Source organism: Strigops habroptila, chromosome 4 (assembly GCF_004027225.2).
Source record: "Strigops habroptila isolate Jane chromosome 4, bStrHab1.2.pri, whole genome shotgun sequence".
Classification (NCBI taxonomy): Eukaryota; Metazoa; Chordata; class Aves; order Psittaciformes; family Psittacidae; genus Strigops; species Strigops habroptila.
The window spans coordinates 60345790-60371267 of NC_046358.1; the positions used below are offsets into that span (position 1 = coordinate 60345790).

General features: G+C 40.1%; 1 protein-coding gene across 4 annotated transcripts in view; it reads right to left on the reverse strand.

Annotated features, from left to right (window-relative positions):
- The window catches only part of KIAA1549L (KIAA1549 like), a 121540-nt gene that overhangs the window by 41542 nt on the left and 54520 nt on the right, over positions 1–25478 (reverse strand). For 2 of the 4 annotated variants that reach the window (XM_030483796.1, XM_030483795.1), the window contains exons 3-12: positions 23439–24050; positions 21934–22046; positions 20216–20435; positions 19052–19185; positions 17633–17795; positions 14325–14384; positions 12639–12790; positions 10992–11163; positions 7418–7581; positions 1620–1810 (exon numbers count right to left, since the gene is read on the reverse strand). In XM_030483796.1, coding sequence (XP_030339656.1) covers positions 1620–1810; positions 7418–7581; positions 10992–11163; positions 12639–12790; positions 14325–14384; positions 17633–17795; positions 19052–19185; positions 20216–20435; positions 21934–22046; positions 23439–24050 — 1981 coding nt within the window. The remainder of the gene's footprint in view (positions 1–1619; positions 1811–7417; positions 7582–10991; positions 11164–12638; positions 12791–14324; positions 14385–17632; positions 17796–19051; positions 19186–20215; positions 20436–21933; positions 22047–23438; positions 24051–25478) is intronic. The other 2 variants (XM_030483797.1, XM_030483798.1) reach the window with 1 other exon arrangement.

Genomic DNA, 25478 nt, shown 5'->3' on the forward strand with positions numbered 1-25478 from the left:
TCAACGTTTGTTTAAAACTGCAGATTAAGTAGAGCAGAATTTCTGCGCTCATTCAAAGGACTGAGTGTTTAATCACTTTTGTCAGAGGGTTAATTAATAGGGCTGGTTTACATTTTTTGTGTATGTTTACACATGACTTTGGAGACACTTCAAAACATATTAAAGAACAATTCTAGTTCCTGCAAAGGCTTAATCTGTGGTGGTCCAGCATCAGCAACCACAGATAGTGTCATGGTTATCTCCCATTTGTAATTTCATCAGAGGACAAAAGACTTCAAAAGGGACAAGAGCTGCTTGGTGCACACATCCTATATAACCTGACTCCCACAGTTCAAGTAGTTATGGTATGAACAACACACCACTGACATTAAAGTGCAGAATAACAATTCACACCCAAACCCAGTGAAGCAATCACAGGAACCAGGGGAGTTCTCTGTTAACTAAGTCCTCTATTGGTACTCCCTGCAGTCAGCTCTCTCCATGTTCTAGGTGATTTACTATGCAACCAGAGAAGCATGCCAAACCAGACACCAGCTCAGGATCCCTCTGTTTCCCTTTTTCTTCAGGAAAAGCTCAGCTTATGACCAATGCCAGTGAACTAGACAATGACTGTTACCTCTATTCAGGCTGTTTACCTAACAATTTGATTTTCCTCTCTTCCTTTCAGTATAATTCTTCAGCAATAAAAAGTTGATGATCCTCCATTTAATTTCAAGGAGAGCAGGTCAAGGAAAAAATCCACTTGAACCATGCAAAACAGCTAGGATAAAGGGATAACCTGCTTTCCTTGGCTGAAATCACCGAGACAAGAAACAATGACCTTCAGCTATTCTGATGATGATTCAGGGTAGACAAGAGATAAAACCTTCTAATGGGAAAGTAGTGAAGAACAGATTGCTTGAGGAAGCTGTGGTCATCCCACCACTGGAAGACTTTAAAAAAAGGTGGATAAAGTTGAGTTAGGGGTGCAATTGACCCCGCAGGGGAGAAGAGGAAGAGCCAGACAGCTTCCTGGGGACCTTGAATCTGTGATCCTATAACCCTGTAGACTTACTATGAATAAACTGCCAACCTGGGACACTTTACCCTATACACCGATGTTACCTGGTCTGTTCTTACACTCTCAAAAGTTTTGTCTGGCTGTAGATGCTTTAGATCTAGAGGTCTTTCACAATTTAGTGGATGTTTTGGTGTTTTCTTTCTGCTAATGAAGGCATTGGGTGCAATTCAGGAGCGACAGAGCCTGTTTGTAGAGCTACAGCAACTTACAGTGGCTAAAGTCCTGTCTTTTGGTTCATCTGAGAAACAATCAGTGTTTATGCTCCATATCCCATGCTTTGTTTGGGTTCATCTCTTACACAACACCAGCATGCATACAAGAGCCACTTCCCGTTTACCTACTCTATGCATGCACAGTCTCCGAAGACTTCACTTTATTTTATCCTGCACTTTGCAGCAAACTTACACATCCAGCGCAGACCAGTGTTATGCCAAGAATTTATCTTGGAGGAACCATCTGCCACACACAGAGCCTGGAAGCCAAACCTTGCAGGTTTTTCCTAAGCAACTAGCAGTACATACCCTATCCCACCCCTCTAAGGAAACATGCCAGTCCGTACCTTTTCCTTGTTTCATTGGATTTGGCAGTTTTGATGGTACTCCCATCCTGAGTAATTTCTCTCTCTTGGGAGGCAGGAGCATCTCTAACTGGAAGTGGGAGTACGACAGTCTCCTGAGTTACAGGTAAAACCTCATCTTCAGCTCCTTGCTGACCTAAGTGTTGCTTGGCATAGTCAAAGCCTTGGACAGGCTGCAAAAAAAGTGGGAGAAAAAAAGAAATTTGCAGCATGCGTCATATGTTAATATAAAATTTCGACTTCAGTATAAAATTTTCCACTACCCCTTAACTCCTTTAATTACATGAGGTACAAATATGTAGATTGACATAGGAGTGCCCAACAACAAAGCCATTTTCTGATGAGGTCTCCATTAAAAAATATTTTAAACATGATTAGCGAGTATAAAATTGATCTTGGCTAACCTTGCGTACCCTGCTGTAACACCCCCAGAAGTTCCTTTAACAGACAACAGAAGAATGAGCAGATAGAAGAAAAAACTAGAAGTGAGACAAATAAGACCCTATAAAAACCAGAAAACTTTCTCTGACAAAAATCTTGTGTTTTCAAAGAGGGTGGGAGTAATTTATTCCAGATCAAGACAAAGTAAAAAAGGCATACATCAAAGTTTCATGGGCAACATTTTCCAGAAAAGGATCTTTTTTTCAGATCAGTGAAATTCTATTTCCCCTGGCTGCCAGTTGCCTGCTGGGAAGGTTGTTATTGACTTCACTTGTTTCTCTCGGGAAGTGGCATTTGCAAAAGCCTTGCCTCTCTTTCCCTGAAGCCTGGCTGGGCTTTTCCTGCTGCCTTTGCAAGGAACGGGCAGAACTGCACAAAAAACAACCACCACCCACCAACCTCCATTTTCTATTGGAAAAAAGAGAAGGAAAACCAGTATGAAAGATAAATTACTCAAATTCCTGACCCATCTCTGGATAAAATATGTAACACAAAAATGTTCTTGCTACACAAAATTGAATTAATTTACCAAAACCTAGAAGGCTGCTCTTCCTGAAGTACAAAGACTATTGACAGAACGCTTTAAAAGCACCACAAAACACTTTGGAAGCGAGCAATGGTGATTTTAACCCTCAAGCATACTTTGGGAAGCACATCAGAATTGAACAGTCAGAAACTGAATTGTCTCTCTCAGATTTCGGTCATGTTGTCATTGAATATTTTAGTTCTGGAAAAAAATCAGCTGGATAAAAAAATTTGGGGATAGCACAGAAAAAGAATGAATTCTGGAAAAAAATTTTCTTTTGTTCTGTCCCTTAATAAATCTGGGCTTTAGCTATAAATACAGATACATTTCATAGGTGATCTCAGTCTGAAAATAATGGGGCTGTCTTCTATTTTTTAAAACAAAAAAACCCATGCTTTTTGTTTATGGGCATGTTCATCACATTCCCAGTCTCTTGTTTGAACTGAGGCTGACAGTTTGTAATGTGCTCACATACTTCAGTATTCCTCTGGTAAGTATCTCTGGTGCATTAAGTAGATGCTAGCTGAGGCAATGCTGATTTCGGAGAACAGACATCTCCCCACCTTACCACGATGGAACTTGCAACGTATCAGAAAAATGTCAATTCCCCATCACCAACCCATGGCAAGTCATGATGACCTCACCCCCAACAGAGCCTTCTGCTCACTCTCCTCTGAAAGCAGGGTACCACACAAGCAGCCACCAAATTAGCTACCAACGGAGGAAATGAAAAAATGAAAGGAAACGAAGAAAGGGAAAGCAAAAGCTGTGTGAAGGACAGCTAGGAAGAACTACTGCACAACATGCTAGATATAGTGATATTTTTAACCAAAATAATGTTTTTCAAATTTATTATCTCAAGTCTTAGTCAAGTTCCTCCTAGATATTCTGCAAAAAAGGTAATAAACAAGAAAAGCTGATCAAATCAGTTTTTCTCCCTCCTTTGAAAGACAAGTTTTAACTTATACTTAGTATCTTAAAAAAAACACAACACATGACAACAAAGGAACAGAAAACCAAACAAACCCCTCAAACAGAAACAAACCAGAAGCAGCAGAACATGAGAATTACTACAGAACTCTGCAGAGTCCCAGCTCGGATCTGCCAAAGCAAGAAAATGAAGGATTAGTTTAATCTGAGTTCTACTTACCACCATGTCTAGTAACAAACTGCAATAAAGGAAGGGCTGAAAAAGCCATACTTATCAGCGGACAGACTGCGTTAAACAAAATTTGATCTTGGATCTCTGCTTTGTAAAAGCCCACAGGAGCAGATGGCTTTACCACCCGTGAAGGGAGCTGGCAAGACTAAATCTTGAAGCACTGCAAAAGTAGATGTCCAATACAGCCAAAGCACTAAGAAAGACCTAAGGACTGGTATTTGAATATTGCTTTTGAAATAATAAATGAATTATGAGACCATGAAATTACATTGCCTGGCAAAGGGCAGACTGAATATAGGAAGTTCCTGCTGTTTCTGGGACTTTTTTCCTTGTAATGATCATGAAAAAGACACTGATATTTTAAAAAAAAAAAAGAAAAGAAAAAAGGAAAAAAGAAAATAAGAAAGAAGAAATAAAAGAAAGGGTGATCAGTCCCTCCTCTCTACACGTACACCCATGTACACTGACAGTTTCTCTCATCTTTTTTTTCCATGCCCTTTATCAAATTGGTAGTGATTGTTTTCTCAAGGCCTGCAGCATTTGCTTTGGCTTGCAGGTCTTAGACTGCAGATCTTATCTTTGTTTACCTGCAAGCTTATTCCTTCATGCTCTAAAAGAAAGGAAAGGTGATAAATCAGATTACAGCTCTTAAAAAAGTCATGCTGTGAATTAGAAAGCAAGGGAGGTAAAAGCTAACATCTATCCAAAACCTCAAAGTAAAAACAGTTGCTTAAAATAAAAACAGCATTGAAAGAACATTAAAATAAACTCCCATCAGAATTTCATCGATTTGAATATACACTTCTTTTCATTTTACAACTGGAGAGCCAATTGAAAAAGATGGTAACAGTCCTTTTTCCCTGCAACTTAGTCCAGATGTCTCTGACTGCTAAGGCAATGCAGAACAGCAACACAATTCCTAAGAAAGATATTATAAACTACACTGCATATGAGAGGTCATTTTTTAAACTTCACTTACGTAGCCTTCAGTCTGCTACAATAAAAGAAGTCATTCCTTAATTACCAGGCCAGGCAGCAATCCTGCTGTTAGGTTACATCACCCCCCAGCTACAGAAGGATATGTAGCGTTCGGTGCTTCATCACCCCTCCGTACTGTGCTCCTGGAGGGACGTGGCAGGCAGCTCTGCTCTGTGAGGACCTGCAGCGATGAACAAGCAGCTCTGCTCTGCCAGTCCCCTTGGGACAGGACTTTTGGAAGCCAAACACCTAAAACGGCACTGCTGAAAAATAACCAGCTGAAATCCAAGGTTGTGAGTATCCCATAATATTCTCTTTTCCTCTCTATACAGTTTTCTGGATATTCAAAAGGCATCAAAAAATTGCCCCAGTGATTCAACAGCAAATCTCAGACACACAGAAACAAATTAAAGCTGCTTCTTAAACTAAAAATCTCTCTACTGTGACTCCACTTACAGAACAGATTCAATATTAATCAAGCAGTCTCAGGTACTTTTCTAAGCCACAAAATAAAAGATATGCATTTTAAATGTGATATAGGTATATGCTCATCAGCTATATGTATTGCCAAACTGCATGAAATGTAGCAATCACAGTTCAAGTAATCACCATTACTCCTGATATCCCTAATGCTGGAATTAAAACTAAAATTGTTATTTTCAAAATGACCTTATTTCATTATCTTCCCCAGATACACTTCTTAGCCTTATTTTAAGTAAAGATGCTGAAATCAGGAATGACAAAACCAGTCCACTCCCTGTCCCACTGCAGAATTTATTTTCCACAGTCCATATACCAGCATATGCTCAACTAGACCTGGCTGAACCTTTTTGATGGAGCCATCATTGTGAAATTAAACAGAAAGCAATTTAGCTTTCACTTTGAAATGCGTCACTTTTCATATAAATGACTTAAATTAAATTTCATGGAGTCTCAAAATCTACCAAGAAGGGGAACTGCACTCTTGGAGTGGACCTCCTGCACTCCAGCTGCAACTGTGAGCAAGTCTGCAGGAAAATCTCCTGGAAGGAGCACAGTGTGGCTGCTGGGGGCTCAGCACCAACTGGTTTGTTCTGCAGATCTAACTCCCATCTGATGACATTGACTGATGATGCGAATGTAACCTGACTGAATAGGTTTTAACTTGACCATGTATCTTACAGCTCGATTAAATCTGATTCCTCAGGAAGAGTTAAAATTCAACTTCTCTTTCTTTTTGGAATGGCAGCTATGGATTAAATATTAAAATAGTTTCAAGTTTTTTCTGTGCTGTAGCTTCAATCGGCAGTGTTTGGGTTTTTTTATTTAGCAACTTGCTTCAGCTGTAAAGCATCCCATAATGACGGCCACCTCAAACAATGTACAAATTCCATCTCATTTCGTTCTTTAGCTAGGACTAAGATTACATATAAGAAGAATCAAGTGGTGATAGCATTTGCAACAGCCCCTAATAAAGCCTGATTTGCATTTCAGAGGTTTCAATGGGATATTATATGATATCACTGCAGTGTTATTAATTTTTGTTTGTGATATTGTTTGTTTCACTTTTGTAGATCTAGTCCTTAACACTAGTTTGATAACACTACAATGAACATACTGGAACCAAAATGGAAATGTCTTTTTCACCTCATTTTTTATACAAATGTCTTTTTCAAATTGGCACCAGCTGCGCCTATCTGCAACTAACCTAAGATGAGGAGGAAAGAGCTGTCATATGCATCATGCCTTCCTTCAGCTCTCCCTCCAATCTACATTTTTCAGCAGAAGCAACGGAGCTGAAATCACAACAATCCTGCTGTCTGTAGCATTCAGAAACCAAAGACAAAAATTAGCATTTCAATCCCATGCCGATGGAGAACAAAGGCAGCTAAAAGGGTGAAGGAACCATATAACCTACACACAGGGTCTGTAGGCTAAAAACTCCTCACTTTGGGTGGCTGTGCTTCAGAGCCATTTAATAGCAGCATTGAGAAGGCAGACTTTTTTCCACTACAGAAACAAATCAGCATTCTGTGACAAGAAACAAGCAAACAAAAACAAAACAAAACCTGTAATCAATATGGGTTAGTAACTTTAAAGAAAATATAATTGTTTGTACCCAACCAACAACATCCACAAATAAATTAGAAAGTTCAAAACATCTAAAAGAAAAATGACAGTGGGAGAAATTTTCTGAAAAACAAATGCAAAGAACATCTGTTGGATTAGCAGTTGGGTGGAGAGCTTTTGGTTAGGATCAAGTCTGAACTGCTGCCAGAGTCCAGAGCTCCAGTCATTGCCACCTGTGGCAGGTAGGAGCTGCTCAGGAGATGGGTTAGAGAATGAGGTCCCATAGGAAATGTGCTGCTGATGAGGCGTAGGCTATTTTATGAAGGAAGCAAGTGCCTTGAGTAAAGCCTACTCAGTCCTAATCGCTCAGTGCCTTACATCACTGTGTAATGGCTACTCTGTCACTGCTACTTACAAGGGACAAGCTGTGATGGAAGTTGATGAGCCCTGAGGAAAACAGAAGGATAATTGCTGTGACCGGTGGTATCAAGGACAGAGAAATGCAAAGATCCAACCTGTGAGTAATAACGCTTTCAATTCTAAACCTCCTTCAACTATCAGAGAAACACAGTTAAAGCCTCAGAAAGCAAATGGACAACTTGGATCTACAGATCAGTCACTCACTTTTGCTCTCTGAGGCAGGTTCATCATGGTGTCTGGTTTGAAGTCATTCTTGTTCTTTCTGCACAGAACGGCTGTGATGATGATGATGATAACTGTAACCACAGCAATGGGAGCCAGCACTGCTGCAATGATCCACAGGTTGTTTGGGGGGTTCTTCACCACAGCTATGGAAAATTGCAAACGAACATAGGTAACCTCCACTGCACAAACACAAGGTTTAAATTGCTTCCAATGCAGACTTCAACTGTCTCCATATAATAATTAGTACAGAAAGATTGTTAGTAATCTAGCTATACCTTTTAATTTGTTGAGTAAAAAAAAAAAATAATCAGCAGCACTATTTAATTCCCAAATCCCTGGACTCTATATTTTTAGTTAGTTATATGCAAAAGCCATCAAGAACTCCCAAGTCAAGTTAGAATTCCATATTAGATTTACTTCAATGGTTCATTTACAGAATAAACAAAAAAGGTGCAAGTAATACATCCTTAATTATTTTTCAAACACAAAACCAGCTCATAGTAAGGTAGCATGTGTGTTAAAAGTGTACACATGGAGTCCATATCTGTTGTGAAAGATTTACTGGCTCAGGAAGAGTAAACTGGCAGAGCTTTTTCAAAACCAGTGAAGCTAAGCACGCTAATAGTTATTATTGATATCAAGAGAACAATAAGAAAATACTTCTTTTGTGCTCTAGAAATGCTTTATCACAGTTAAGGTTGAAATGAATCCATCATTTCTGAAGGAGGAGAAATGATGAGGTTGGAAAGAGCTGCTTGCAGATATATTAATAAGATACCAGGAAAAGGGTACATTTCAGAAATGCAGTGATACTAAAACATTTTAGACTACATTTTATCAGAATAAAGTCTCTTATTATGAACCTTTAACAACCTTTAACTTGTAAACACAGAAGAGATCCTCCTGTGACAAATCCCTGGTTCTCTCATTTAATTTCTTTCTGGAAAAACACCAGACAATCCTATGATGCTGAAATTTGTTTTAGTGGGATTCACCATGCTATCTCTATTTAATTTACTATGCCACTGGTTGCTGGCAGGGACAGACAATTGTGAGAATACCAGCGTAAAGCAGCCTTTCCCATTTCCCAGGGGACTAGCGCTTTCAAATGTCATTGAGCTTATTAGCTGTCAGAAGCACTCAGCTGCTTTTAGGATCTGACTTCAACTGCACACCATCTTGTTCACTAGCAGCTACAAAAGTTTGTCTGAAGCTTGAGCCTATTTTCTTTGTAGATCTACAACTTTCTACAAAGCCAATGTAGTTTGCTGGATGATGCAGGAGTAACACCGCTAGGTACACATCTTGTGCACAGTGTAAGAGTAACCGCACAGTTAAAGACTGTCCAAAAAGCCAGGTTGGAGCCCTTCAAAGTTCACTTTTCAATGGATTTGCATAATTCTAAATTACTGACTTTGACACTTAGTTTGGGGATGAGAGAGCTGTGGGGAACGAAATCGCATCTGAATTTTATCAGATAACAGTAACTTCAATTATAGGCTGCTGCAGTGGGAGTAGCAAACAATTGTTGAAAAATTATACTTATTCTTTCTAGGGAATTATACTTACTCAGAGGAAATTATGACCTTATGGCTAATAGGACAGATATTTAGGAATCCTGGTTTACATCTTTAATTCAGTTACAAGCCTCCAATGTGACCTTGGGTAAGTCAATCCACAGTGCATTCAACTCAATAAAACTTCAGTGGATTTTGAAGTAAGCCTTTCCTTCTGCTGTAACTCTGCCCCTCACTTATAAAATGGGAACATCCACAATTTCTGTTATTTTTTGTGTTCTCTAACCAGACTACAAGCTCCTGAGGGTAGATGTCTTTTCCTACTACATTTCGGTACAGAACTTTTCATTCTGCTATAATAGAAATTATAATGAGTAAAAATGAAGCCCACATAAAGTGTTTTCTTTGGGTATACAAAGACTGACTACAAATACTGTATCCAAAATGAAAGAAACTTTTTTTCCATAATAAAGAATAAAGACAGAACTACCTCCTACATTCCATATACTCTAGCCTCAGAATCTCAGTTACCTGCGGTCATAATTTCAATTTCTGTATATTCTCTTCTTACAGTATTCTATGCATATTTCACTTGTATGAAAATCTACAGATGACCCAGGCTGTTTTAACAGACCATGGAAATACAAAGTTAGGTAATGAGCAGCAGATATCATAATTATCTAAATATCCATATAAATCAAAAAACTGCACAAAGAGCTAGGAAACTGCTATGTATTATCTATAACTGCTTTATTGAAAATCACATTCAAGAAATATTCTTCCAGAAAACAAAGTAATGTAGAATACAAATGCCCAACTTTATGGAAGCAGGAATGGAGATCACCAGTTTCCACCCAATTAAAGTCAGTAATGACCATGATCAAATCAAGGATCAGATACAATATATAGTTCATTCTCTAGAAATTATATCATACTTTGGTCTTTTAACTCAATTGTATGCTTATGGATATGTCAATTACTTATTACAGTGGTGCTTTTTTTTCTTATCACCATTACATGTAATTAATTCAATACCACTGCTCCTTCAGGCAGAAATAATAGCACCAGGGTGTCCCATTTTATATACTGTTTCGCCAGGAAGGAGACCCAGTACAGAAGCCTACTACAGAATTTTAATAAATTATAAAATATCATTTTAATAAATAATACCATGGCAAAGCAGAGATGTTCATTAGCTAAAGGCATCGTTTCATACATTTAGCTGTTATTGCACAAAAACACCTCCAAACTCCACCACAGATTTACAACTGACAACTATAAGGGAATATCCAAAAAAAGTTTTAAAAAAGCCCTAACACTTGTGCCCACAACCACTCAGTAACTGATGCAAGTCTTAAAAGAGAAATTCGAAAACACTTTACTTTTCAGGAGCGGATTACTTTATTGGCCACATTATTCTGAATGATGCTACCATATCTTGAATCTGAAACCTTGAACCAGAAACAAGTAGTTCTGTTCAACTTCACTTTCCTGATTTGTGTCTAGAGAAGATCTGTAACAACCAGGTGGTGCACTTATCAAAGTTCTTGGAGAAAATGATAACTTACAAAAAAAATCCCTTTGAGACAGAAATAATCTACATAATTTTGAACAAGTCAGAAATAAAGGACATATTGATAGCCCCCACATTTTACTCTGGGCCAAGTTATTTGAATAACACTTTTAGCCCCAGCAGTCGTTAGCATGTAGTGTCATGGTTTCGTCAGAAAGCATCAGAATTAGTTCTGACTTTACAGTTCCATAAAGTTGTTCAGTTCACAGGACTGCATGTGTGTATGAGTTGTACGGTAGTTTACAGTCATCAGCTAAATAACAGTTGGTATATAGCTTTGATTTGCTAAGATAGAAGATTAATCTGTCTTGCACAGGAAGAGCAGCTGCTCAGAAAGGTGCAGCTGAAATTTCTCTGTGTGATCAGTGGAGGCTCCCTACACATACCCTGCTGTTTTTACAAAGGAAAAAAAAAAATAGAAGAAATAAAGGACCAAACCAGAGATTTTTAAGAGAATTCTTACGATCAGCTTGAACTTGAATAACATAACCCAGTGTCAAGGCCATGCGCTGAGAGTCAACAGTACTCAGAATTTTGGCAGCTGCAGTCCCCAGCAAAGGTTTCCCGTTGTATAAGGTATAGTATGTCAGCTCAGCTGGCTCCTTGGGTCCTGGAATACGTTGGATTTTTACCATCTGTCGGGGGGGGGGGGAGAGAAGAAAATGAAATGACATGGAAAGAGAAATAAACTGTGTGTGTACTCTACCACTGCAAAACCTGTCAGGAGCTACTTGAAGGCAGTGCACACAGAGAACACCTTCAAGATCCCATGTAAGTATAAGCTCCATGCAAATATTCTCGCAGGGTCAGAGCTTCCCCCCTTCGTAGCCCAGGCTATTAAGATTAGTGAGGTCTGACTGCCACCTTCAACATTTTTAAACATAATCCTAAAGTAAAACCCTGCACTAAGAAAAGCATGCTGTAAAAAGGAGGAAAGGATCAAATGTTTGGACATTACAGTCCTCTGTAAAGAGGGAATTCTTAAAACCTGTCCTAATATTGAAAATTATACTTCACTGGCATATTGCAGTTGAAAAATTCCCTCACTTTCTACTTCTATACTCCTTATTTTTTATGTCAGGCTGACAACAAAGAGAACCATGCTTTTTCTCATTTTATTCTGCAGAATTTTTATATCATACCTCTATCTGTCCTGAGAGTAGAGCAAGTGTCAAACACCTCTAATGATGAGAGGAAAAAGGAGTTTTGTGATTCTTCTCCACCATGTTACACACTAAAATAAGTCGTGTTTTCATGGAAAATTTTACAAAGGTTCACACTTTTGGCAAGTAAAAACATGTTCCTTCTTTAAATTCTTTCAGTGGGAAAACACACAGTTGTGGGTAAACTAGAGAAGTAGTAATTTGGGTTTTTATCTCACAACAAGCAATTCTTGAAAAACATCATGTAATTAAAAAAAAGAAGGCAATAACTTGTTATGCATGTTTTGAAGACAGATCCTCTTTGAATCCCCCATAACTAGCACCAATCAGCTAAATCAGTGAGAAAAAAATACGAATCATTTCAAAATACTGAATGGGAAATTTTGCTAAATAAGAGAAAGATAATTAATTAGGACTGGAATCTATACTTCATAATGTGATCTGTGGCCACATGATTTGATGACTAACCCTGTAAAAAGACTGCTTCATACTTTTTTTTGGGGTTTTTTTTTTTTAACAAAAAGAGAAAAGAAATTCTAGCTTTATTAGCTTCCTTTCCTGGGCAAGGAAGACCTGGGAAACTTGTTTATGAAAAAAGCCTGGAACTCTTCATTATGGTGAATATGAGACTTTATGCTAAAATATGCATTTTGTACCAATCCTCAGAGCAAGCAGAGAGAAAATATTTATTAACACTTATTAACTAATGACAATTTCTACAAGATGAGAAGCATGCAAACATGGGTGACTGCAGAAGAAGAAACCCATTAGCAATGCCAATCATTTTGCACTTGCTGCTTTGAAGTTCATGAGAAAAGACAGGAAATCTCAACCCAGTTAAATTTATTTACTTTTTCCCTACAAACTGAGGCAGGACACATGCAAACAAAGACCTTCAGCCCTTTTTTCCACATATATCTAGGAGCCACCGATGTCGTATTGCCCACCTGCACGGTATAACTGCCCACAGTAGTGGCACGTTTGAAACGTCTTCCTTGCTGATGGGACATCATAAACAGAGGAGCCAACCGCTGCTCCATCAGTCTTGCAAAGCTCTGATTATTCAGTCCCAGCAGTGCAATATCAACCCCTTGAATAACTGTGGGAACAGGGGAAAATCACATCAGCACATCTTTCATGGACAAATGAAGTAACACGTGGGCTGCAGGATAGTTTGAGACAGGGATGTGCTAACTAGAAGAAGAATAGTTGGACACTGTTACAGCCCCTCAGCAATTCCCGATGGGGATATAATGTGCTTCTGTTTCAGACCCTGCACTGTTCTTCTCAGACAATGTCAATGATCTCAGAGAATAAAACACTCCAAAAACTGTCTTCAGCCCTCAGTTTACCAAAATGGCTGCAGGAAGCACCTAATCTATGGTCTTCAATGTAAAAGTAGGTAAAAACCTGTTCGAGAGCTGCCTGGTTTTGTGCTTATTGCTAGATTCTCCTGTTAACTGAACAGCTTTTCATCCAGCACTTTTGAAGACTGAAGTCAAGATTTTGTACAACTCAGTTTGAAACAAAACGTATATTTGAAAGTACTGAAAGCCAAATAAACATTTCCTAAGTACAAATGAATTTAAAATTTACATGAAGTTCAAAAAAGTGACATGACATGCTAATTTAATACATACATATGTATGATTTTTTTAATATTACTTAAAAAATCCTTTGGGACCACCATTATTTTTTTTTTAAACAGTGTTTTCACTGTAGTATCAATAATAGCCCATTGCAGCAAGAAATGCAACAAATGCAGTATTGGGTTCATGGGGTCCAAATGGGGAGGAGCTTTACCACTCCCTTCAGAGGATCATCACCTCTGAATAAACTGATTTTTTCTCTCAAGATTATGAATAGATAGAACTGGTACCAAATCACACCGGCTTTTGGAAAGACAGTGTAGAATTGAATCTGTTTTATGTCAGGCTCCTTTTTCTTGCTCTCCTGAGCATTAAACAATTCCAGGTACAGACACACTGATTAGAAAGGCTTTGGTATCTACTCACTCACAGATGCCTAGGGGAAAGGGTCTCTTTCTTGCCCGCTTATTGCTTCTAAAGTCAAAACAGTTGTGAGTAAGAATATGATACTAGTGAAATGACTGTGACAAAACAAGTATTTTGAAGCCTAATAGCATTCTCTGCACCTTCTTTTCCAACAACAGAAAGTTATGTGCTTAATGCTTCAGTGAAAGATGCAAAAATTCCCGGACCTAGACAGTCAGCAAATTGTAACAGATTTCCTCAGTTTAACAGATCACCTTTCTCACTGGGTTATGTCTACAAGCCTCTTGATTTCAGATTTAAATCCAGGTTCCAGGAAAAACAAAAAACCCCATCTGTGTTTTAAAACTCTGAGAAGATAATGCTGCTCTCAGAAGTGCTTAAAGCTAAGTGGCATAAATTCTGAGATGGGTGTTAGACACAGGAGAAGTCTCTGTTCAAGATGTTACAATGCCTCAGAGTAACTGCAAATGCCTTTGCCCAGTTGAATGCAGCAGGTAGGTTCAGTGGGCAGCCACTTATTTCTATGTAAAATTACTGCACCAGTGTGTTTACATAAATGAGCACTAAAAATTACTGTTATCTGAAGTGCATGGAGGAGGGAAGGAGATTAAAAATTACCTGTTATCACCCAGTAGTCTCTAGTTGACTCTGAGACATCAAGGTTTGGATATTCCAAAGCTTTAAAAATAAAAGTTGAAATTATGTTATAATATTCAAACATCCTACACATTATATGTCCCAAAAGTGGTTAACCAGACAGTGATAAATAAAATTGAACTATGGCCCAGAAGGAGATATAGAGGCATAATTTTCAGGATTACAATTTCTCTTGTCTGAAAAGGACATGAAGTATAAGCAAGCACTGCAGTACAAAGTAGAACATCTTATGTTGCCAAATTATTGGCTTGTACATCATCTAGGGCAAAGCCCAGGATTGCCCATTACTAAAAATGATAGATAACATACATATGCTTATGTTATACACTGCTTTCTCTCTATGAGTAATCTCCTGGGACAAACGAGAATCTATGATGATTCTGTGATTCAATCCTTACTTAATGCAGACCACAATTTTAACCTAAAATAGTATTAAAATAACCAGGATCACATTCCACCAATCACTGAGTGCAGTTCCACAGGAATGCTGTGAGACTAACGAAACTGTGAGCACCCCTTAGAGTGTGGTACTCTTAGCCTCTCACTCTGCACCACTGAAGGTACTAATACCATACGTGTTTGTGTCTGCCAGAAACTGATGCTTGTTGTTTTGATGCCTTTTGTTAGCTTTTTCATTTCCCAAGTACATTAGGCTGAAAAGTTCAACATGCTGCTAATTCATTATACAGCTCAGCATTTTTTCAATAGATCTATGCAACACAGAAAGCATTAACACTTGGAACTTAATACAGAAAATATCCAAGCTTTGCATGTTGAGACACTGCTATTGAGTTACCTTGATTTTTAGACTCCAAAGTGGCTTGCAATAGTAACCATCGTCAAGGGTCTGATTATGCACAGCGAGTGCTTTTGAGGAGGGATTTCACAGCGTGTCCCAAGCTGTGCATTTCCATGACAGACTGCAAAGGCTCTGGAGGAGCCAACGGAGTCTGCTGGTAAATAACACGCTTTGAGAGCAGACACAGTATTTGTTTGATAAACTGAAACAACTACACTGCCACGTGAATGAGCATCAAACACTTTTAGAAGTAAAATATTTTCACAAGACGTGCTATCAGTCTGAAGCCATAAACACTACATGGCATTAAGTTCATGAGTTTGCAGTATTTGCTGCACCAGCAATAAAACCAAGAATTCCAAAATGAAATATAAGCCACTAGCTGTTAAAGGAGCTGATGACTTTATCAGGTCACTTCATCATATGCGAGGATGCCATGGTTTAAGCCAGCCGATAACTCAGAACCACGCAGCCGCTCGCTCACTCCCTCCTGTCTTCTCCCCCTCTCCCAGAGGGATGGGGAGCAGAATCGAAAGAATGTAACTCCCACAGGTTGAGATAACAACAGCCCAGTAACTAAGGTATAATACAAAACCACTACTGCTACCACCAATGATAATAATAAGGGAAATAACAAGGCGAGAGAATACAATAGAGAAGCACCATAATCCTTTTCCTATGTAACAGGCCTCTTTTGGAGGGCAAACACTTGAACTAAGTGCAGGCATCACCAAAACTTCCTTAGGCTTTCTCCTTGTGCTCCTGGATGCCCCATAAAGACAAGTCCTGCACGCAGGACACTCTTCAGACAGGCTCACCCACTAGCCACAAAAAGGAAGGAGCCTGTCTGATGATGAATGGTCTACATCCCTTCCAAGGTCCCCAAGCACACCCTTTGTCAACAGCCTCTCCTTGCCCTTGGAAAGAGTTGACGAAAAGACTTAGCCCGGAAAGTCTGATTCCAAAGTGCATCAATGCAGTGCAAGAATTCATCACCGGGAAGTTTCACCAACTGTTTGCATATATCTGATTTAGATAAGTAACGCTTCAAGAACAATATACGCTCATTCTTTTCCAAGGATTTGCACAATCACCAGAGTTAGCTGTGATTCCACCAGAAAGTGAGCAGTTGCCCCACAGACAGCTCATTGTGCAAGTAACTGATGAAGAATTGCACAAGATAATTAACACTGCTTTGGGGCTGTTTGCAAATAAAAGGGATTGACAAAAAACGTAACTTGTGTTTTCCCCAGAGCTCATTTTCCAGCAGCCTGGTTCTGCTTTTTCTTAGAATCAGAAAATGAAAAAGCACCTTAATAATTTCACCTAAAGCTATGAATCTGCACAGTTCAGTGTTCTGACCATAAAGACATATTTGGCTCTACTCTTATGTTCCCGATTATTTCAATATTTATGACATGAGAAATTACAAACTACTCCATCAGCAGTTTATCCTTATCAGTGAGTCTGATTGATAGCTATCAGAAACTCAACCAGTTCTTTGCTGATATTAGAACACAGTATTTCAAATTTCACAAGCATCTTGTGCAGATTTACACACAGTGAGATCAGACGAAATCCACACTTCCTTAATTAGAGTCCATTACCATGCACTGACGTACCCTGCATGTCCCTGTCTCCTCTCACATCCAGTGAACATGATCTCCTCCAGTGAACAGATGATAACATCTCTGCAATGAGCTTAATTTCACACACCAAGTTTAATGACCAAATTAAACAGAAATGCCTATAATCAAATATGCTGTCCCTTTATTTATCTTAGAGGGATTAGCATGCAGAGCCACAGAGCATCTATGCCATACAGGCTGTCCAGACGCACAACTTTCTCTAGCTCTCTGTACCTCCAACTCTCCATAACATTTGAAATGCAAGGAAATTACTGATGCTAAAGTGCTTAGACCACATTTTAAACTGAGGACAAAGTTCAGCAAATACACCAACAGCTTTTTAAATGGAGAAGCTTAAGACGGAGCTCACCCACTATCCAAACACACACCCAGAGTGTGGTACACAGCCCTACCGCTAGGGCAAGCTCAAGGGCTGAGCTGAGCCTTTCACCAAAGCAAAGGGCTATGCTGAAGATGAACTTCATGTGCTCTGCTAAGTCTCTGAAAAATGGAGAACTAGGAACATTCTGTGTTTTGTTTTATATAAAACTATAATTTTATTTTGTTTGGAACCTGGCACATCCAATTTTTTTAATTAATGACAGCATATATGTGTTTTTCTTAATTATCTGCCAGTGTTTCCAGCAGCCAAAGTAAACACTGAACCCAGACCCCCCCCCCCAAACACTGAATCCTCCCCCCATGTTGTTTTTTTCTTTTTAATAACTTAAAAGCAGTCATCAAAACCACCTACAATCTGTGAGCTTGACAACAAAGCTTATAGTGCTTTCAAAGCAAAAACCTAATCTTGAGAAGCTATGTGCTGGGAAGTGCATACTTACACTCTGCAATGGTGAGAGGTGGGTAGGTTAGGTAGAAACCCACTAGCTCAGCTGAGAGCTGATTAAGAAGGTTGCTAGAAATAGTGCCATTTAGAGTTGTGCTTTGATTGTTCACTACATAAAACAGAGTGACAGCTTGGGAGACATTGGAGGTGTTCAAAATCTGAAATAAAGGTAAAGAAATAATGTGTTATTTCTGAGCCATTAAACTGAGCCATGTTTCAGCTCAGTTGAAAAAAAACCAAAACAAACCCCACACAAAAAAAATCCCAACCAAACCAGTGCAAACAAATTGGGGAAATGTTAACTTGAACAATGGATTAGGTACAGCTCACTCAACATGACTCTGTAAAACTTTACTTGTGGGATACTTCAATTCCTACTTCAGCACATGCAGAGCTAGAGGAGGACAGCAACAGGCAGAAACAGCAGTCAGGACTTGCTTCCAAGACCACCATCCTATCACTTCCTAAGTTGGATACTTAGGATACCCACAAAACCCACACCAGTGCCATCTTCTAGGGCTCTTTCCAAAACTGCCTGGGTGCTTTGTGAGATCTGCCACTTCTGCCATGAGCAGATAAGCGACCATGAAGTGCCACTCAGCATCACGGCTCCAGCTATTGAAAAGCTCAATAACCACTTTACCTACTGCAGAGGGTTACCTCTTATCATGCGCTTTTCTGCCTCTCTGAGCTCCTCCAGTTTGAACATAAGCTCACAAGAAACAGTACCAAAGTAACTAAGCAGAGTTCTGATGACCAATTTTCTCCCTCTGGTAAGCTCTGGCAAACTATTCTGGGGAGCACAAGTACATATACAGAGTTTTATCATAATTCAAATATGTATCATAATATCACCCAGAGAATAATTTCTGTGCCATACTTCAGAATTAAAGAGCATAACGATGTTGGCCCACTATACATATAAAGGTATGCAAAAATCAGGCCCTTCATAGTGAATTTGGGTCTGCAATTATGGAACTGGAATGCACACCAAAATAAAAGAAGAAAGAAATATATTCCATTAGTTCAGATCTTACAAAAAGCTACACATGTCACTATCTTTATACCTGAACAGCCTCACTGAAAGCAACTAATGTGTCAGAATAACATAACCAGTAAAAATATAAATTTGGAATAATATTTTAATATATATTTATTTTTATTTGAATTTCACTTAAATTATTTAACAGTAAAATTCAAATTCAAGAAAATAACAGTAACCATCTTCTATAAATCATGCATTTATGCATTTTTCTGCAATACATAAAACAATCTTAGTTCAGATGAAAGCATAAACTTATATTTCCATAATGGCTACCATCAAAGGCGTTATGTTGAAACACAAGCATACACATAGCAAAGTATAACACAGAGAGTTTGGCACCAGGCACTGGCAAAGCACACAACGCTGTACCTGAACTGTTAAGTTGCTGCTGGTGTTTAAGACCTTTCTCTCAGCATCCTGAAATGCTCTCTGTAATCGTTGCTCCATGGTCTGAACAAATTTGCATGACTGTATATTGTCTGTTTGACTCACAAACTGCAGCTCTGAAAAAGCAACAACATTTTATCATGAGGACAAAATATTCTTGGTTGTGTAACTCCTGCAATGCCTGACAGCAAAATGATCACTTTACAAATTAAGCAGGTGAAAATAATGTCACGCAAGATCAGTTTATGTCATTCAAGCACTGCACTAAACTACCCGCAGTTAAGACAATTCTTAAATGTAAGAATTGAAATATTAGAGCTGATCCTGTCCACAGACGAATGGAGATTGTTTCTGCAGTGATATATAAGATGGTAAAAAAACCATGTGTATATGTGCTGTACATATACTTACTCAGTGTAGGCAGTAAGTGAAATAATTCAAAAACACAAGTTATACTCTTAAATTTTGAAGGTCATTTACTCTTGTGAGACAGAATCAATCATAATATTGATTCTCATTCTGTTTGTGCTAAAAAAATGTCCTTATCTAGGCAACTGCAATAAGTATGTGCATATAAGCATGTAAGCAGACTCGTAAGAAATCTTTTTACAACTGAATGCATTGTTTTACAGCACACTGCCCTCTTGTAGCTTACATTGTTCTGCTGCACGGCAACTGCTCTCTCTACAGCATGGAGGGGTTAAACAGCAACTGTGGCTCAGACCGCTGGGACCTTGATCAAATCCAACAGGTCCAGCCAGAACAACATGTATATATAATATCATAGAGTCATGTTTCTCATCTGATCTTCCTCAAAAGAAACACACAGGTTAATTGACAGATTGTGCAGTTAAGTCCATTTAATCAAATGCCAGCTCTTAGTCAAGATCATGGTATGACAGCCCTGACGCCCTTCCATTTCACCGCAGGTGACAACAAGAGTGCCAACAGAGGTGACAGCAGCACCACAAAGGACAGAGATGCACACATCGGCCATCCTGTTTGTGCTGGGAACATCAACACGTGAACCCAAAGCAGAGCTTGTCCTGCTACTGTGTTGCTGCAGGGGCTGAGGCAAGATGGCAAAGGGGAGGAGAACTGTCCCTGTGCTCTGAACAATTAACATACACACAGGCTCTGGCTCACCTGTCTTCAGCTGGAAGTGGTAGGCTGGAAGGGGCTTCCAGGGCAAGGCCAGGGCCACCACAGACTGCAGATGTGGCACATGCTGCTTCATGTCTGCTGTGGCGTTGCTAACACCATATGCAAGAAGCCTTTCAATTACAGCCGCTGGCACAAAAACCAGTCTCCCCTGGGTAACGTAGTAACCAACTGTTAGGTTATTCGCTTGCTCCAGGATTTCAACCTAAAACACACGGGGAAAGATGTTTTTTTCTAGTTTATCTGCAGTTCAACCACTATTTGATGGGACTTCCCATCCTTAATACAGTTCCCTTGCAGGTTTTTTATGCTGTAATCCCCAGTAAACCCCACAGGATCAGTTAGCGTCATACCAGACATGGCATTAGCAGGCCTGCCCAGAGAGCTTTAGACCCAACCCATACAGCATGTGCTCTGAAGTGGTGCAGAATAGCTGGTTAGAACAGCTCACATATCTCCGATTTAGGCTGGAGCTTCATTCACGTGTAGGTACAGGGACATTGTACTTATGAATGTAAAAACACAGAGAACTTCCAGCTCCTACTTCACACCTGAAGTTCACTGACTGTGCATGTGTCTGTCACTGCAGGTTTGGAGACAGATTTTTGAAAGACAAGTTTCCAATATTCGATTCTTCAACCTCAACTGTCTCTTCTATACCGTTTTCCTATATTGTCCCAGATGGTTAAGCTATCACCTATGTAAGTAGAAATGACAACCCACAAGAATGAACATGCTGTGAGCCAAAATAGGAATTTTACCTGAAAATTCTGTATTTTGCCTAAAGTTTAAGTCCTGGAACTGGTCCACCACACTAATTTTTAGCTGGTTTCCTCTGTTTACAGGTTTACAAGAAAGCTTCTCTCAGGTTTACAAGAAAGCTGACAGCTTTTGCTGCTGCTGAGGCTCGGGAATATACAGTTCCCAAGCCAACATCACCCAGACTTGCAGCAATAGAGCATGGGGACAAAAGTCAGTCTGATGCCCTCTATTTTGAGCAAAAACACTTTTTTTCTTTCCCATTGGCTTGTTAACTCCTAACAGTCTTGGACTCTGCACAAAGCCCTGCCTAAGTGCACGTGAACCTATATTGCAGAGCAAAGTGCCCCAGCAACGCACCTGAGCCTGCTCTTTCACACAGCAACGCAGAGGCTCATGCAGTTTAGCTGCAGAGATGGACATATCTCCCTCATTTATATTCAATCAAACATGCTAGCTCCCAGCTCAGGATTTTCATCCGTGAGGAATTGCACTTGTCAAGTACTGTTTTGTACTTGACAAGTGCAAACTTGTCAGCAAACTCCCTAGTTTTCAAACTAGGGAGCAGACTGACAGCAGTGACATCCCATTTACCAGCCCTGCTCTGGCAATTGATCCAAGCCGAACACAGAAGCACTAGTCCCGAGCTGCAGGGGGAGGAGGAAACTGCTGTCAGTGGTCATTTCCCACAGCATACCAAAAAGAAATTTGTATTTCTCCCTTCTACTTCATCAGATAAAGCAGTAAAAGCTTTGGAGCAGTCCTTATATTTTGGCAGCCCAGAATGGGTGCCACCTATGCCTACTTGCCATGGGAAAACCTCAGTGCTCCCCTCTAAGAGGCTTCTTGAATCCAGAGACACCACTGGAGCTGCAGCCAGCTGGGATTCTCTTGGAGGGAGAGCTGTTTCCATGTGATCATGCAGGCAAGCCAAGCATGCTTACCTGAGCACTGACATTTTGGTTGAAAGCTTGTCTCAGCACCTGGTTGAGTCCTCTTCTCACACTCTCTTTGAAAGAATTGCTGATCAGCATCCTCCTTGTGTTCAGAAACAGAACTGTGGAACAATAAAAGCCATGTGCTGGCTTGAGACATTACCAGGCTACTACTTGCTTTTTAAAATTGTTTTACATTGGGCCCTAGCTGGATGCAGATCATCAAAGCAGCTAGGATTTGCAGCAGCTCCAAAGGCAACAAGAACTGCAGGGTCTCAGCAGTGTCCCTGCCTTCCCTGTTCATCCCACGGCAGTAGCCCACTGTTTCCAGAGTGAGGTCTAACAAATGCAATATCTTTAGAAACAACAGTAAACATTTGCCATGCTGCCTTTCTGAGTGAGGTATGCTGGTACTCAACTGCCTGTGGACAGACTGGTGCAGCATTCCCAGGGGACTGAGCTGGTGCTGCACAGGCAGGTCTGCATTAAGTGTCCATGCTTCATACTTCCATGGCCACACTCTTTAAATAAGCAACGAGATTTGTTACTCCACTGCTACAATTACTGCCTATTTAGGCAGTGTCTGTACACTTTATTTATTAACGCTATCACCAGGTTTTTCTTTTTCTCTTATAATTTGCAGAGAGAGTTTTATAGCTGTACTTAAGTACTTTCAATCATATACCACATACCAGCTACTTGTATCTTTAGAAATAGTTGTACTCATCATGCTACTGATGCAGATATTTAGCAGCTACTAAACACGCATTAGGTCCAAAAGCTGCTTATTCCATTGTCTGATCATTCAGATCTATATAAGCTCATAAACCTTTATGTAGCTCTTCTTCTTTGCCAAGATCTCCAAGACATGCATCTTCTGGTGCTGTGCCGTGCTACCATAAGGAGTCCATGGGAAGCCTGGGCAAGGGACTGCTCCAGACCCCTTTAGTTTCGAGTTCTTGTAGCTAAGGAAAAGCTGTCTATGAAAAAACAGCTAGAGCCAGGAGAAGCACTGTTCACGGAGAAAGCTCGAATTCCTCCCATTTTGAAGTGTACAATTCAAGGTGAAACATTACTTTCAAATGAATCTTTAAGGATAGGATTCATATAAAAACAGAATTAGGCGTTCATATGTGAACAGGGCCAAAGACTGAAGCAGGTTATTGCACTGTTTTCTTCAGTGAGACAGACTCCTTACTGCAAAGCAGAGACCAAATCATCATGTCCCTCCACACTGCTAGATCCCTGCAGTGACCCACTGAACTTCAGAGCACCTGATCTCACTACTTCATTTGACATGTTCATTGTAAAATCCAAGCCACAGATAAAGCCAATGCCATTCCTATCTAGCAGCCCTGCTTTTTTGGCCTAGCTTGTCAGTGCAGCAGCCTTGTCCCCAGATTAACCACTAATATCCCCAAACTCTTTGACACTTAAGTGTCTTTCCCACTTGTCACCAGTTGCCCCTCACAGACAAGTGAGCAACTTCAGGAAATTCAGTGCTTCCCCCGTACCTGTTTTCACCATAACGTTCCAGGAGAGCCGGCACTCGAGGGGAGGAGCTGCTGTCATGTTAGCGAACGCGAGGGCTGTGCTTTCAGGAGGAGCAGAGGTGTTTCCCACTGGAGTAGGGGGAAGCCTAGTTGTTTTCGCTGATGCTGTAATAGATGTCAAAGCTGCTGTAATTGTCAGTGGATACGGGGTTGACGTTTTGCTGATTTCTGAGCTTGGGAACTTCTGGGTGTCAGTTACTGTTGTTTCTATCTGCCTTGGTACATGTGCTGTGGGTACAAGTGTGGGAGCTATGACCATGCTGCTTTTAGGGGTTATAAGCATAGCTGTCAGGTCCACAGGTGAGGCAGTTGTGTTCCTTGTTGCCAAAGGAAAATCTGTATGTGTTCCTACTGAGCTTAGATGCAATGTCAATTTTGTGGCAGTGTTATTTTTTGTTAGTGTCAGCATCGGTGTGCTTAAAGCCATCACAGATGGCAAAGGTGTGTTTTCAGTGCCTAGAGAAAAGAAGGAAGAAGCTGGCACTGGTGAAGCTGGAGATGATTTTCTTGTTAGTGGTTTTGCTTCTGAAGTTCCTACTGTAGGTATTGCACCGGAAGATACTCCAGATAACACTGTAATGACAGAATGGGTAGAGTTGGTTGTTGACAAAAAAGAAGTTAGTTGTGTTGGTGATGCATGGACAGAAGTTATGATGACTGACTGCAGAGCACTGGTGGTAGGGGTTTGCAATGGGATGCCCTCGGTAGCTTTATTAGATATATTACTGGGAACTAAACTATTTCTTGCAGCACTTGTGTCCCATTCCTCCACGCTAAATGTAGCTGGAATTTTATCAGCCATAACCAAATAACCAGAGGACTGTAACTGGTTGTCTGCAAACTCTGGCAAACTTCCAGAACTGATGTCTTCTTCTGTAATAAAACTATGCAAGAGAACTGAGCTGGAAGGCTTAGTTGCAGGTGGGGGGGACTCAGTTGACAGTGTGCCGTGGATGGCACTGCTTTCACTGCTGGCTGAAAGAGTCAAGTTGTCAGTGAGCTGAAAAGCCAAAGTTGGTGGTGTGCCTAAGGGTTTTGTCAGTAGAGCAGTTTTTCCAGCATCAGTTGTTTGTGACTCTAGAGAGCTAGGGAAAGTCCCTGTATCATTAACAGAAGGCATATGTAAATTGACAGGTGCTTCATAGTGTATACCAATATGAACATCTTCAACAGTGAAGAAATTAGCAGTGTTTCCAGTTGTGCTTCCATGCCTTTTCTGAAGGGGGTCAGGCACTGTCAAAGTGGTAGCAAGGGTTGAATACTGAACAGGTAATGTTTTCAGTGCAAATGCACCTACATCAAATTCTGGAAAACTATTCGACTTAGTCTCAACAAAGGGTGAATCTGAAGTATTTTGTTGAGAGTTTGCATGTGTATAGTTTGCTGAAGGGGTGGAGAAGAGTGGCTGCTTATTTGTATTAATTTTCTTTTGCAGACTTGAAACTGCTGAGTATGGTGCATGATACGCAGTTTCTAGCGAAGAAGTACTTGGAGGAACTTGTCTTACTGCTGTTTTGACTGAAGTTTTTACCAAAGGAATACGAATGCCAGCTGAAGACAGCAATGATGTATCGGTCCACGTAGAAGCTGAAGCTGCGGCTTCAGGAGAGCTGACAAGATCTGAATTGCCTTCAGGGTCTGCATTCAAAATGCCAGAAAAGCCTGAGCTGTGGCTGTCCCTCGCTGTTGCCATGGAAACCAGTGATGGCAGCACATACCATGCTGGAGGCATGACAGCAGCAACTGGCTTTCTATCAACTGAACGTGAAGTTTGATCATAGGTAAAATGATTTAAAGATCTTGGAGGTGAATATTCTGCATGTGCGGTCACAAGAGTGGGTACTCTTATATTTCTTTCTTCATTTGCAGTTAGAGCTGGACTTTCTGCATCTCCAGGTGGAAGATGTGCAGTCACAAAGATATTAGTAGCAGATGTATTTGTGATAGCAGGTTCAGGTTTTGGAGGGCTTGTAGTGGAATTAATTAACAGCACTGAGGCTA